This window comes from Bos mutus, chromosome X (genome assembly GCF_027580195.1).
Source record: "Bos mutus isolate GX-2022 chromosome X, NWIPB_WYAK_1.1, whole genome shotgun sequence".
Lineage (NCBI taxonomy): Eukaryota > Metazoa > Chordata > Mammalia > Artiodactyla > Bovidae > Bos > Bos mutus.
Window position 1 is genome coordinate 77,306,008 of NC_091646.1, and position 16,120 is coordinate 77,322,127.

At 42.7% G+C, this 16,120-nt stretch overlaps 1 protein-coding gene across 1 annotated transcript; it reads left to right on the top strand.

Annotated features, from left to right (window-relative positions):
* The first annotated feature begins 14,945 nt into the window (after window positions 1-14,945).
* Window positions 14,946-15,805, top strand: LOC102286080 (E3 ubiquitin-protein ligase SIAH1-like). The gene is given in 2 exon segments (XM_014483406.1): window positions 14,946-15,275; window positions 15,278-15,805. Coding segments are annotated over 2 exon segments (858 nt in total).
* Window positions 15,806-16,120: the final 315 nt, after the last annotated feature.

The window sequence follows — 16,120 nt, forward strand, 5'->3', positions numbered from 1 at the left end:
CTTCTTCAACACCACAGTTCAAAAGAGTCAATTCTTCGGTGCTCAGCTTTCTTCACAGTCCAACTCTCACATCCATACATGACCACTGGAAAATCCATAGCCTTGACTAGATGGACCTTTGTTGGCAAAGTAATGTCTCTGCTTTTCAATATGCTATCTAGGTTGGTCATAACTTTTCTTCCAAGGAGTAAGCATCTTTTAATTTCATGGCTGCAGTCACCATCTGCAGTGATTTTGGAGCCCAAAAAAATAAAGTCTGACACTGTTTCCCCATCTATTTCCCATGAAGTGATGGGACCAGATGCCATGATCTTCGTTTTCTGAATGTTGAGCTTTAAGCCAACTTTTTCACTCTCCACTTTCACTTTCATCAGGAGGCTTTTTAGTTCCTCTTCACTTTCTGCCATAAGGGTGGTGTCATCTGCATATCTGAGGTTATTGATATTTCTCCCAGAAATCTTGATTCCAGCTTGTGCTTCTTCCAGCCCAGTGTTTCTCATGATATACTCTGCATATAAGTTAAGTAAGCAGGGTGACAATATACAGCCTTGACGTACTCCTTTTTCCTATTTGGAACCAGTCTGTTGTTCCATGTCCAGTGCTAACTGTTGCTTCCTGACCTGCATATGGGTTTCTCAAGAGGCAGGTCAGGCGGTCTAGTGTTCCCATCTCTTTCAGAATTTTCCACAGTTTATTGTGATCCACACAGTCAAAGGCTTTGGGCATAGTCAATAAAGAAGAAATAGATGTTTTTCTGGAACTCTCTTAACATTTTCCATGATCCAGCAGATGTTTGCAATTTGATCTCTGGTTCCTCTGCCTTTTCTAAAACCAGCTTGAACATCTGGAAGTTCACGGTTCACATATTGCTGAAGCCTGGCTTGTAGAATTTTGAGCATTACTTTACTAGTGTGTGAGATGAGTGCAATTGTGCGGTAATTTGAGCATTCTTTGGCATTGCTTTTCTTTGGGATTGGAATGAAAACTGACCTTTTCCAGTCCTGTGGCCACTGCTGAGTTTACCAAATTTGCTGGCATATTGAGTGCAGTACTTTCATAGCATCATCTTTCAGGATTTGAAATAGCTCCACTGGAATTCCATCACCTCCACTAGCTTTGTTCATAGTGATGATTTCTAAGGCCCACTTAACTTCACATGGAAACATATCCAAATGGCTAATAATTCCCATCATGAGACACAGAACCTCCCCCCGAAAAAACACACAGATTTCATACTCTGAACATACATCCCCAAGTCGCAGAAAGTTCACATCCTGGGACCCAGACCCTAAAGAGCTCAGAGAACTGGAACCCTTGGACAGAGGCCAGGAAACAAATGGAGACATCAGGCCATGAACACAAATGCCCATGAGTTCACAGACCTCCTGTGTTGGGACCAGGATCCAAAATATCCCAGAGATTTCACACTATGGGTTATAGGTCCCCCAGAAAGTCCTTTCAGCTTAATCATAGTCACCAGAGAGTGTGAATTCACCTAGAGAGTTCAGACATCTCACACCTTGGACACAGAACACCAAAAACAAAACAAAACAAAAACTGTTCAAAAACCTCCTACCTTGATAACAGATCTCGAACAGATTCACAAACTTCATGGAAACCAAATGGCAAAGACAACTCCAACTTGAGACATAAACCTGATCCTTTTTCTAACAGACCACTTATTAGTCATAGGTATCACACCCTTACACAGAAACCACCAAAAGTGTGAGAATACCCTAAGTGACACAGGAGTTTTATGGCATGGAACACACACCCAAAAGAACTCAGATGCCTCATACCCTTCAGACAGCTCATATCCTCAAACAGCTAAAAGACCTCATTTCGGAGAGGGTGTGGAGAAAAGGGAACCCTCTTACACTGTTGGTGGGAATGCAAACTAGTACAGCCACTACGGAGAACAGTGTGGAGATTCCTTAAAAAACTGGAAATTGAACTGCCTTATGATCCAGCAATCCCACTGCTAGGCATACACACTGAGGAAACCAGAAGAGAAAGAGACACGTGTACCCCAATGTTCATCGCAGCACTGTTTATAATAGCCAGGACATGGAAGCAACCTAGATGTCCATCAGCAGATGAATGGATAAGAAAGCTGTGGTACATATATACAATGGAGTATTACTCAGCCATTAAAAAGAATACATTTGAATCAGTTCTAATGAGGTGGATGAAACTGGAGCCTATTATACAGAGTGAAGTAAGCCAGAAAGAAAAACAGCAATACAGTATACTAACACATATATATGGAATTTAGAAAGATGCTAACAATAACCCTGTGTACGAGACAGCAAAAGAGACACTGATGTATAGAATAGTCTTATGGACTCTGTTGCAGAGGGAGAGGGTGGGAAGATTTGGGAGAATGGCATTGAAACATGTATAATATCATGTATGAAACGAGTTGCCAGTCCAGGTTCAATGCACGATACTGGATGCTTGGGGCTAGTGCACTGGGACGACCCAGAGGGAGGGTATGGGGAGGGAGGAGGGAGGAGGGTTCAGGATGGGGAACACATGTATACCTGTGGTGGATTCAATTTGATATTTGGCAAAACTAATACAATTTGTAAAGTTTAAAAATAAAATAAAATTTTAAAAAAAAAAAAAAAAGACCTCATTTCCTGGACCCTGACTAAAAAATAATTCATAACCATTGTACCACTACCAAACATCCCAAAGAAACTCAAAAGCCTCAAGCTTTGGGGTACAGATATAGAACCACCTCCAATACATCACACTGTGGAACACACCCAATGTGAAAGTGAAAGTTTTAGTCACTCAGTCGTGTCTGAATCTTTGTGACCTCATGGACTGTAGCCCACCAGGCTCCCCTGTCCATGTGGATTCTCCAGGCGGGAATACCAGAATGGGTGGCCATTCCCTTCTCCAGGGCATCTTCTCAACCCAGGGATCATTCCTGGGTCTCTTGTATTACAGGCAGATTCTTTACTGTCTGAGCCACTAGGAACACACCCAGGGACACTATAATTCAAACAGCTCAGAGACCTCATTTCTTGGAACAGAGCCCTCACCCCCCACCCACATCCCCACCCCAATGCCTTAGAGACCTCACACCATGGGACAGAATACCTCACACATTTCAAAGACTTCAATTCTTAAGAAAAATACATATATTTTTCAGATCTCTCACAGCCTGGACACACATTCCAAAAGATCTCAGATACAACATACCATAAAGCACAGAGGATCAACCTTGGAATTGAGATTTTCCAAAAAGAACAGATATATTGTGCTTAAAAATGTACCTCAAATGGTTCAGGAACCTTGTACCATGCAAGACAGATGCCAAAAGAGTTCTGAGAATTTACATTCTGAGATGTGGACACCAAAACAACTGAGAGATCTCACACTCAAATACAGGAACTATGAATACCTTAGAGCGCTCATTCCTTGGGATTCAGGTCCATAAATGGCTTAGAGACTTCAGTTACTGGAAATAGTACTTTAATAAATCAATAACATCACACACTGGAACTGATACCACTACCCCTGCAAGGAACAGAGACTTAACACTTGGAAATATACCCACAAACAACTTAGGGAACTCAGGTCATTGGACATAGAAACCAATGGTTCCAAGACATGTCACCCACTGGACAGAGACACTCACACATAATCCAGAGTTTTCAAATTCTTTGCTATAGGTGCCCAAATAGTTAAAATAAATTCTAATTCAAATAAAGTCCCCAAAGATCTGAGAGACCGCATATCCTTTAGAATGAACTTCCAACAGTATAACGATCTTTCACCCAGAACCACAGTACCAAACTGTAATCTGAAAACTGTGGGGGGAGTAGTGGGGGGAATCTCTGGGGATTTTTTTTCTTTTTTTTCTCTTGGTTTGCCCCAAATGGTGGCCGCACTCCGGAACCATATGGCAGCAGTATAGGCAGCTAAATACCCAAGAGAAATGACACCATTCTGGCCAGAGGACCAAGGAAACAAGCTCCTGAAGGCTGCAGAATGGGGAGGGAAATACCACAGAAGAGAGAGCTAGAGAAAGGAATCCCCTAATTCCATGTATAAACTGACACAAGTCTCAGGCTTGCTCCTGAGCTATACGTGCATAAGGACAGCAAAGCTTTGAATACTACAGTCCACAAAAGGCGAGATAAAACTTGTGGTTTGAACCTAAACAAGTGGATTGTCTGGTAAAACAAATCATTATTTTCAGGAACTTAAAAAGACCTAGAGTCTAAACAACACAAGCTTTAAAATATCCAATATATAACCTAAACTTCCTATACATACAAAGAGCCATGAAAATGCAGTCAATTCTCAGAGACTGGACAACAGATCAGATCAAATCAGTTGCTCAGTCGTATCCGACTCTTTGCGACCCCATGAATCGCAGCACGCCAGGCCTCCCTGTCCATCACCAGCTCCCGGAGTTCACTGAGACTCACGTCCATCGAGTCAGTGATGCCATCCAGCCATCACATCCTCTGTCGTCCCCTTCTCCTCCTGCCCCCAATCCCTCCCAGATAACAACATGTAAAAATTTAGATGTTAGAATTCTCAAAACTTTTTTAAAAGACACCTGAAATGAACGGTATGCTAGAAGGTTTTGGGAGAGAAATAAGTTTTAAAGGGGCTTCCCAAGTGGCACTTGTGGTAAGGTACTCCCCAACCAATGAAGGAAATATAAGAGATGGGTGTTTGATCCCTGGATCGGGAAGATCCCTTGGAGTAGGAAATGGCAACCTACTCCAGTGTTCTTGCCTGGAGAATCCCATGGACAGAGGAGCCTAGCAGGCTATAGTTCACAGGGTCACAAAGAGTCAGACATGACTGAAGCAACTTAACATGCATGCATGCACCTGTTTTAAAGACTGTAATTTTTTTTTAATACTCTACAGAGTATGTAAAAACTATAGAGAAACTATAACAAAGAACCATGTAGAAATTTTAGAACCCCAAAATACAACATTAGAAATTTTAAAATTATCTAGATAGTCTCAATAGAAGAATAGGTATGACAGAGGAGTCAGTGAACTTACAGATAGGTGAATAGAAATAATCCAATTTGAAGAACAGAAAGGAAATATTGAAAAATGTAGTGAGAACTTCAGGAACCTATAGGAAATTATCAAAAGGTCTAATATGCATGTCACTGGAGTCTCAGAAACCAAGGATGATACTGGTAAGGAAAAAATATTGAAGAAATAATAGGAAAATCATCTCCGACTTGGGTGAAAGACATAAATTAACAGACTCGAGAAATGCAATGATCTTCAAGCAGCATAAACTCAAAGAAAATAATATCAAGAAATATCATAGTCAAATTGCCAAAAACAAAAGATGAAGTATCTTGAAAGCAATTAGAGAAAAACACACATTACTCATAGGAGGAAAAGGATACAATTCCACATATTTATCATCAAAAATATGATGGCCAAAAGACAGTGGAACATCTTGATTTTAACAGTCACCCAGAGTTCCAATCAGCAAAAATTACATTCAGAACTGAGAACAAAATACATTTTCAGATGACAAAATTATGAGAATTTGTCAACAGCAGACCTGCTCTACAAGAAATGATACAGAAAAATGATACCAGAGGGAAACTTGGAACTTCAGGAATGAAGGAAAAGCAACAGAAATGGTAAATATCTGGGTAAACATAGAACACCATTTTTCTCCTCATATATGCTTTAAAATATGAATGACTTTTCTAAACAAAAATGTTATCATTGTCTCTTGATGTTTCAGAGTATACAAATGTAGTACAATTGACAATGTAACAGAAGAACATAGGGTAAAGGAGCTGCTGCTGCTGCTGCTGCTGCTAAGTCACTTCAGTCATGTCTGACTCTGGGCGACCCCATAGACGGCAGCCCACCAGGCTCCCCCATCCCTGGGATTCTCCAGGCAAGAACACTGGAGTGGGTTGCCATTTCCTTCTCCAATGCGTGAAAGTGAAGTCGCTCAGTCATGTCTGACTCTTAGCGACCCTATGGACTGCAGCCTACCAGGCTCCTCCATCCATGGAATTTTCCAGGCAAGAGTACTGGAGTGGGGTGCCATTGCCTTCTCCAGTAAAGGAGCTACCTGGTTGCAAAACTTCCACATTTTACCTGAAGTGCTAAAATATCAACTCTAAAAAGACTGTGAAAGGTTAGGTACATTCATTGTAATCCCTGGAACAACCACTAAAAATTATTACAAACAGAGCTAAAATCCTCTTTGTTCTTCAGTCACTCAGTTGTGTCAAACTCGTTGCGACTCCATTTACTGCAGCATACCAGGCTTCCCTGTCCTTCACTGTCTCCTGGACTTTGCTCAACCTCATGTCCATTGAGTCAAGGATACCATGCAACCATCTCATCCTCTGTCATCCCCTTCTCCTCCTGCCCTCAATCTTTCCAAGCATCAGGGTCTTTTCCAATGAGTTGGCTCTTCCCATCAGGTGGCCAAATACTGGAGCTTCAGCTTCAGCATCAGTCCTTATGATGGATATCCAGGATTGATTTCCTTTCAGATTGACTGGTTTGATCTCCTTGCAGTCCAATGGACGCTCAAGAGTCTTCTGCAGCACCACAGTTCGAAAGCATCAATTCTTCAGTGCTCAGCCTTCTTTATGGTCCAATGCTCACATGGACATACACCACTACTGGGAAAACCATCTCTTTGAGTATATGGACCTTTGTCAGTCAAGTGATGTCTCTTCTTTTTAATATGCTGTCTAGCTTTCTCATAGCTTTCCTTCCGAGGAGCGAGCACGTTTTAATTTCAGGGCTGCAGTCAACGTCCACAGTGATTTGGGAGCCCAAGATAATAAAGTCTGTCACTGTTTCCATTTTTTGCTCATCTATTTGCAAGGAAGTGATCGGACCTGATGCCATGATCTTAGTTTTTTTTCAGTGTGGAGTTTTAAGCCAGCTTTTTCAATGTCCTCTTTCACTTTCATCAAGAGGCTCTTTAGTTTCTTTACGCTTTCTGCCATTAAGGTGGTATCATCTGCATATGTGAGGTTATTGATATTTCTCCCAGCAATCTTGATTCCAGCTTGTGAGTCATCCAGCCCAGCATTTTGCATGATTCACTCTGCATATAAGTTAAATAAGCGAGGTGACAATATACAGCCTTGATGTACTCCTTTCACACTTTTGAACCAGTCCGTTGTTGCACATCCGGCTCTAACCATTGCTTCTTCTTCTGCATACAGGTTTCTCAGGAAACAGGTAAGGTGGTCTGGTATTCCCATCTCTTTCAGAATTTTCCACAGTTTGTTGTGATCCACATAGTCAAAGGCTTTAGGGTAGTCAATGAAGCAGAAGCAGATGATTTTGGGGGAATTCCCATGGTTTTTCTAGGATCTAGTACATGTTGGCAATTTGATCTCTGGTTCCTCTGCCTTTTATAAATCCAGCTTATACATCTGGTACTTCTTGGTTCAGGTACTGTCAGGTACTGCTGAAGCCTAGCGTGAAGGATTTTTGAGCATAATCTTATTAGCACATGAAATGAGTGCAATTGTACGGTAATTTGAACATTCTTTGGCATTACTTTTCTTTGGGATTGGAATGAAAACTGACCTTTTCCAGTCCTGTGGCCACTGCTGAGTTTTCCAAATTTGTGGGCATACTGAGTGCAGCACTTTAACAGCATCACCTTTTAGGATTTAAAATAGCTCACCTGGAATTCCATCACCTACACTAGCTTTGTTCAAATAAGGTGAACTTCACATTTACCTGTGAGGGCAAGCTGTGCTTTATAAGGCACAGATTTCCAGAATGAAGCCAGTTTTGAGAAGGTTTGGAGGAGTTGGGCATCTAGGGATGGCAGACATGAGAAGCAAGAATGTGGAAGCATCAGTGGACTTGTAGCCTGTAGCAATGGCTGGAGTAAGGCTGCTCTCAACTGTCCACTTTAGAACAGGCTGTGGGAGTGAGCACTTGCTGACTGGCTGTTCCACAGAAGCGTGGGGTTGTCTCTGATTGGCTGATATTCAGGAGGATTTTTCCACGGGCTGACTCTAGGACTGGCCATTAGTCACTAAGGGATAATTGGGTGTATTACTCCAGTTTGTTTATCCTTTCTCCAATGTGCCTGAAGAAGCAGAATTTCTGGATCACAGAAAACGTGTATATTTCAACTTTCTTAAATGATTCTGAGAGGGTAACAGGCAGGAAGGCTAGAGGCCCCCAAATGGAGGCAACAAACTACAAGTGATAGATTTTTTCCCTTCTCTATACAAAATTAAAAGGAGGTTTCTTTTAAAATTCTGTGTTGCCATGATGACACCTGGTTCCACCTGAACTTTTCTCAAACCTTGAGCTAACCAATGCGTTTCTTATGGAAATGTTTTTCTTAAGCTATGTTAATGAGCTATGTATTTACCCTAGACTCTGTCTTTCTTCAAATTGGTTCTGCCTAAGACTCAGAACCCATAATGGCTGAAGAAATCAGTATGTTTGACTCATACAGTTGTTCTCCTACTCTATGTTAATGAGTCTATGTATTTGCTTGAAAATCCACCTTTCTTCAAGATTCATGTCAATCATTTTATGGCCTGGGATGACTCACCTTGTGCCAATGTTATCTCAAAATGCATGTTGTGGGTGAGGGGCCTGGTGTCACTCTCTGAGTTTTGAGACATTTCCTTTCTCTAATTAGAAGCTTGCTAGTAGGTATATGGCTTCCCTGGTGGCTCAGACGGTAAAGCGTCTGCCTGCAATGTGGGAGACCCAGGTTCGATCCCTGAGTCGGGAAGAACCCTGGAGAAGGAAATGGCAACCCACTCCAGTATCCTTGCCTGGAGAATCCCATGGACGGAGGAGCCTGGTAGGCTACAGTCCACGGGGGTTGCAAAGAGTTGGACATGACTGAGCTACTTCACTTTCAGTAGGTATATAACTTCCTTCTAAAGATTAGCAGAGGGGCACTCATTCTGCCAACTTCTGATGTCTATGGCAGAAACTTTCTCTATCTCTTTTATATTTTAATAAAACTTTATTGTGCAAAAGCTCTGAGATCAAGCCTTGTCACTGGCCATGGATTGAATTCCTCTTCTCCAGAGGCTAGCATTCCTGGCATCTTTCATGGTTCAGCAGCAACGTTTCAATTCCAAATGGTTTTCTGAAGTGCTTCAATCATTTTACATTCCCACCAGCAGTGCACAAAGAATTACCTTGAATTTTTTTCTTTTCTCTCTTTTTTAACAATCTGATATTATGTTATGCTCCTTATTGTGGTTTTAATTTGCATTTCCCCTGTGATTTATGAGGTTGAATGCCTTTCACATTTATTGGACATTTGTAATGTCTTCTGTAATTTGCCTGTTCAGATGGTTTGCCCATTTTTTGAAGCTTGGGCCTGTCGTTGATGTGCCAAGTCTCATAAATTTAGTCCCTGGGGTGAGGCTATTCCTGACTGGCTGATTTTCCAAGCACCTGCACACAGCTGAAGTTATATCTAAATGGTGATTACCTGGTCACAACTTGAGACTTTGCCCACAAAACAGCCTCTTCCTTTCTTCAGTGTGTATTTTCCATTCTCAGTCACCCTTTTTGGTCTTTCCTCCCTCAAACCTGCAGGAGCAACTGTAAGAGGTTTTCCATATCTTTATTTGGGGAGGTATGATTTTCAGTAGTGTTGCCATTTTATCAATTTAAGAAGCAAATACTGGAATTTTCCTGGTGGTCCAGTGGTTAAGACTCCATGCTTCCAGTGTAGGGAACACAAGTTTGATCCCTGGTAGGGAAACTGAGATCCCACAGGCTGAGGGACACAAGGAAAAAGACAAAGAACCAATTACTGTGGCAGAAAAATGGCTCCAACTGTGCAGTTTTTGCGGGCTTTCCAGGTGGCGCTAGTGGTAAAGAATCTGCCTGCTAATGCAGGAGACACAAGAGATGCGAGTCTGATCCATGGGCGGGAAGATCCCTTGGAGTTGGAAATGGCAACCCACTCCAGTATTCTTGCTGAGAGACATGTACGTCCAGTGTTGGTAAGTCAATAAGGGGAAAAAAAGCTAAATACAAGATTTGGGGAATCCTGACAAAGCCAATGCAGGGACATAGCACAAAATAAATACAGGACAGGCCCTGTATATATAAGATGCCTGGCAACCCTGCTCCCTACCGTTGGACCAGACCCCCCACCACACACACACACACACCTACACACACACAATGGGATTCATCAGATTTACACTGCACGGTGGTATAAAGACCAACAAAATTGTTAGGGAAAGCACATGGACTGAAACTGCCCACCCTGGCCAGGCACCATAGTAACCATTTGCATGAGTTGTTTTATGATTGGAGGTCCTGGTAAGGAACACAGAACTAATAAGCCACCACCAACTGGAAGAGTTCGGGAAAGGTCAAAAAGGAGACACCACATGTTCGACCACTTCCCACAATCTTTCTAACTGGCATCTATCTTGGCCAAACAAGGCGTGCACCATCAGGAAGGACTCTGAGTCAGAACGATTGGCTAAAGACAACCCAAATACAAATCCCATCACCATAAAAATCGAGACTGCCTGCCACGTCGCCGAGCAGTTCTCCTGGGTTCCCCTACTCTACTGCTCTCTGCTCATTAGAAGGTCCCCCGTTCTTCTTGCCCAACATGGAGCAATAGCTCTCAGGCAGGTCCTGGAGGCTTTCTCTGCCTGGCTTGCTAGGTAACGCCTCAGGGACCTGCATGCCCACTGACCTCACCATTGCATAGTCAGCTATAAAGTTCAAGAATGATTCATGAATATTTTCTCAGCTTAAAGTCCTAATAGTAATATTGGCAGCTGGATCCTCATTTTAAATTTGAGCTGCTGCTGCTAAGTCGCTTCAGTCATATCTGACTCTGTGCGACCCCTTAGACGGCAACCCACCAGGCTCCCCCATCCCTGGGATTCTCCAGGCAAGAATACTGGAGTGGGTTGCCATTTCCTTCTCCAATGCATGAAAGTGAAAAGTCAAAGTGAAGTCACTCTATATTCTAATTAATAAGAATGTGCTTTAAAAATCCATGAAAATTTCATACCTTGAATTAATGAGGGAGAGCCAGGAAGGGTTCAGTTTGATTTTGTGTCCATCAAATTACCATTAGAAAATTATTAAAAAAGATTTTCAATGTTTTTTTAACTTATAAAAGGCTGTCTCCTCTGCTCTATATTCTTTAACAGCCTAAATGGTAAAAGAATTTGAAAAAGAATCAATATATGTAAATATGTAACTGAATTTCTTTCCTGTACACCTGAAACTAACACAGCATTGTAAATCAACTATAGCCCAATATAATATAACATTTTTTGGATATCTCTGGTGGTCCAGTGGTTGAGAGTCCACCTGCCATTGCAGGAGACACAGATTCCAACCCTGGTCTGGGAAGATTCCACATGCTCTTGGGCAACTAAGCCCATGTGCTACAACCATTGAAGCCCACAGGCTCTAAACCTGTGCTCTGCAACAAGAGAAGCCACTGGAATGAGGAGCCTGCACACCGCAACTAGAGAGTAGTCCTCACTCACAACTAGAGAAAGTCTCCTCACAGCAGCAAAGACCCAGTGCAGTCAAAAATAAATAAATAATTTAAAAAAATAAAATTTAAAAAGGCTCTCTGAACAACAGGATGAGGACATCTTAGAGATCAGGGCCAAAATCAAATGTGATACTTCCAGAAGAAAACTGTTGATGTGATGGACTCTGTTCTAGACAGGATGATGTATTTTTTGGCCCCTGATCTCAGCATTTCTATGCCACGTGCAGGGCTGGTGCCTGGAGATCCACATGATAACATGGGACTTCAGTCAACTCCTATGTGCCCCATGGGCCTGTGTTTTCTGTCAAATGAGGAGTCATAAGCACCATTCTGATCTGTCACAGGTTGACAGGTTTTCTGAAGGTTATAACACTGTGAAAATAAAGTATCTTTGAGAAATTACATCAGCCCTCTCAGAACATACTTTGAAATTACTATCACACAGAAGTTGTTTCTTTGGAGCAAAGGTAATGTCAGTGTATTAGTCTTCTCAGATTGCCATAAAAGAATATCACAGATGAGTGGCTGACACATCAGAAATGTATTTTCTCACAGTTCCAGAAGCTAAAAGCCCCAAATCTAAGTGCTGGCTTGGTTAGTTTCCCCTGAGGCCTCTCTCCTTGGCTTGCAAATGGCCACCTACTCATTGTGTCTTCACCTGGTCTTTCTGTGTTATTGCTGTCCTAATCTTGCCCTTCTTAAAAGGATGTCAATCAGAGTGGATTAGAGCCCACTCAACCTCATTTTAACTTAATCACCCCTTTAAAGGCCATATCTCCAGTTATGGTCACCTTCTGAGCTACTGGGGACTAGGGCTTCAACATCTGAATTTGGGAAGAAAATAGCTCAGCCCAGAACAGCCAGGCACAAATTTTATCTATTCGTTTACAATGTGGGGAGAGGAGGAAGGAGTAGGCTAGATCTGGGCTGTGCTGCTTGGCTGAGGAGCCCTCATCTGGGATGCACAGATTGCTCAATGGTGGGTACAGCTTCGGCAATGAACATAAATAATCATGACCTTATCATTTTGGTTAAAAATAATGACAGTAATGCCTGCTCATTAAAAAGAATGCCCCCCAAAAGTTCCAGGAAACACAAAGATGAAACATTTTTTTAAAAATCACTCTAGGGGGCTCAAGATGGAGGGGACATATGTATAGCTAATGCTGATTCATGTTGATGTATGGCAAAAACCGTCATACTATTGTAATTATCCTCTAATTAAAACAAACAAAAACCTTCCAGAAATAAAAAAAATTATTCTAAGTCTCACCACCAAGAAATAACCATTTTCTCTCACCATGTTTTTCTACACATGTAGAGTTAGAAGGCAAGATTAGTGGGTGCAGAGACAGAGAGAAAGAAAAGCAATTTACACAAATGGGCATATACTACATATCTTAGTTGAAGTCAAAGGTGTTGAGTTTATCTTCAATGACATTAAGAGGAAAAAAATAAAAGGATACTGTATGAGTCTCCTATCACTGCTGTAACAAATCAGCACAAACCTAGTGGCTCAAGGCAACACTAATTAACACCTTACAGCTCTGGAGGTCAGAAATCTGACACGGGTCTCACCAGCCTCCAGTCAAGGTGTTAGCAGGCCTGCGTTCCTTTCTAGATGCTCTAAGGGAAATTGTGTATTCTTGCCTTTTCCAGCTTTCAGAGGCCCCTGCCTTCCTCAGTTCCTGACCTACTTCCTCCATCTTGAAAGCTAATAACTTCAGCTGAGTTCTCCCATCTTATGGATTCTGACTCCCTCTTCACTTTGAAGGACCCCTGTGATTACACTGGGTCCACCAGACAATCCATGATACTCTCCCTATTTTAACGTCACTTGATTTACAACCTTAATTCCATCTGAAATCTTGATTTTTCTTTTGCCACGTAATGTAACATATGCACGTGCGTGCATGCTCAGTCCCTTCAGTTGTGTCTGACTCTGTGCGACCCTATGGAATGTTGCCGGTCCAGCTCCTCTGTCTACGGGATTCTCCAGGCAAGAATACTGGAGTGGGTTGCCATGCCTCCTCCAGGAGATCTTCCCGACCAGGGATCGAACCCACATCTCTTACATCTCCTGCACTGGCAGGTGGGATCTGTGGCACTAGTGCCACCTGGGAATTCCTAATATATTCACAGGTTCTGGGAATTAGGACCAGGACATCTTTGGGGGGTAAGGGCATCCTTCTGCTTGCTGCAAATGCAAAATGTAAAAAAACAAAAACAAAAACTGCTGAACTTCAGCTAAATTTTTCATCACAACACCTCCACTTTAAATTGTTTTCTTAATTCTCTAAGTAAAAAATGAAAAAAGAAAAACCTTTATCAGATAAAATGCTTTTGTTTACAAGTAACAGAAACCAACTTGAACCAGCTTGACCAATAAGAGACTAAATCAGCTTACAAAAGAGGAAGTGAGCTCTGGCGCCCTGAATACAGACCTAGTGGCCCCGCATTCTTCTTACCTCTCTCCCCTGAAATATCCCAAGGCTCATAATACCTCTTGGTATTCATAATTACTAACATTTGCAAATACTTATTACCTGGAGTACAAGAAAGAGGAGAGGGCTTCAGAGAGGATAAGTAAACTGCACAAGGCCATCCTGCCAGGGGTCCCAGGTCACCCAACTCTAGAAGCCAGTATCTTAACCACTGTCAGTCCTCACTGACCTGTGCTGGTGGGGACACTGTGGTGCAGAGACCTGCCTTCCTGAGTGCGTGAGTAGAGGCTGGCAGCCCAAGTTTCCAGGTCTGGTGAGAGGCACAGGCCAGCCCTCAGCCTGTCAATTACACACGACTATGGAGCTGCACCAGGATATTGCCAGGTTGCCTATTTCCTTCTCTTCCCTCTGCCTGGCTGGGCTAATCTGGGCCTTGGCAATGTGCCTATTGCTCGACAGGCTGGTCTGCTACCTTAAACAGCTTGGTTTCCCCAGGTTAAAATTGTTTGTTCTTAGGATTTCCCTGGTGGTCCAGTGGCTAAGACTCTCTGCTCCTAAAGCAGAGGTCCTGGGTTCAATCACTACTCAGGGAACTAGATTTCACAGGATGCAACTAAACAGATCCCACATACCACAATGAAGATCAGAGATCGCCTGTCATGCAACTTGGACCCGGGGCAGCCAAATAAATAAACATTCTTAAAAAAAATATCATTTGTTCTTGCCACCTCTGGGCCACTGGTGCACAGTGCACGGGTAGAGCCTCCTCAAGGGGGCCTCTCTTTAGTGTGCGGTATTTAGCAGGAGCGCTGGGAGGGGTTTGATGATGTGCAAAACTGCGGCCCAACAAAGGCTTCTGACAGTGTCACTTCAGTGGTGGCCTGAGGAAGAGGTAGTGGCAGCGATTGGCGTTGGCAAAGAAACGCGTTTGAGCCAGGACCAGAGTCTGCAGCGTGCTCTCTGCCCACAGAAATGAGCCGTGAGGCTGCACCAGCGTTACCTACTGGAACCTCAACACGTATGCCATCCTCCCAGAGCGTGCCTGCCCTGACTGGCACCGCTGTGGCCAACAATGACCTGGCAAGTCTTTTTGAGTGTCCAGTCTGCTTTGACTATGTGTTACCACCCATTCTTCCCTGTCAGAATGGCCATCTCATTTGTCTCAACTGTCGCCCAAAGCTCACACGTTGTCTGACTTGCCAGGGCCCATTGGGGTCCACTCGCAACTTGGCTATGGAGAAAGTGGCCAATTCAGTACTTTTCCCGTGTACATATTCCTCTTCTGGATATGAACTAACTCTGTGAACTAACTCTACACAGAAAAGGCAGACCAGGAAGAGCTCTGTGAGTTTAGGCCTTGTTCCTGTCCATTCCCTGGTGTTGCCTGTAAATGGCAAGGCTCTTTGGATGCTGTTGTGCCACATCTGATGCATCACCATGAGTCCATGACAACCCTACAGGGAAAGAAAATAGTTTTCCTTGCTATAGACATTAATCTTCCTGGTGCTGTTGACTGGGTGATAGTGCAGTCCTGTTTTGACTTTGACTTCATGCTAGTCTTGGAGAAACAGGAAAACCAAGATGGTCACCAGCAATTCTTTGCAATTGTACAGCTGATAGGAACACGCGAGCAAGCTAAAAATTTTGCTTATCAACTTGAGCTAAATGCTCATAGGTGGCGATTGGCTTGGGAAGCCACTCCTCGATCTATTCATGAGGGAACTGCAACAGCCATTATGAACAGTGACTGCCTAGTCTTTGACACCAGCATTGCCCAGCGTTTTGCAGAAAATGGCAATTTATGCATCATTGTAACTATTTCCATGTGTTAAAATGGCAAACAAACATTTTCTGGCCAGTATTTAAAACCACTGCATTCAGTTTCCCAGAGAATAAGGCACTTGTCTGCCTACCAACCAGAAACCTTTGTTAGGTGGAAGCTAGACACATGATGGTAAATCAAAGGAAAGGCTGTTAAATACAGGGAAAATTTGCATGTAATAACATTAATATATTTAAAAATAAGTCAACAGTAAACCACTGAAAAATATAGATATATTTACATGCAACATGGGCATCTTTTGTATTAAAAAAGGAAGCATTGTAAAGCAGTGCTGAATCTGTGTTTGCTGTAGATTGAATGTACT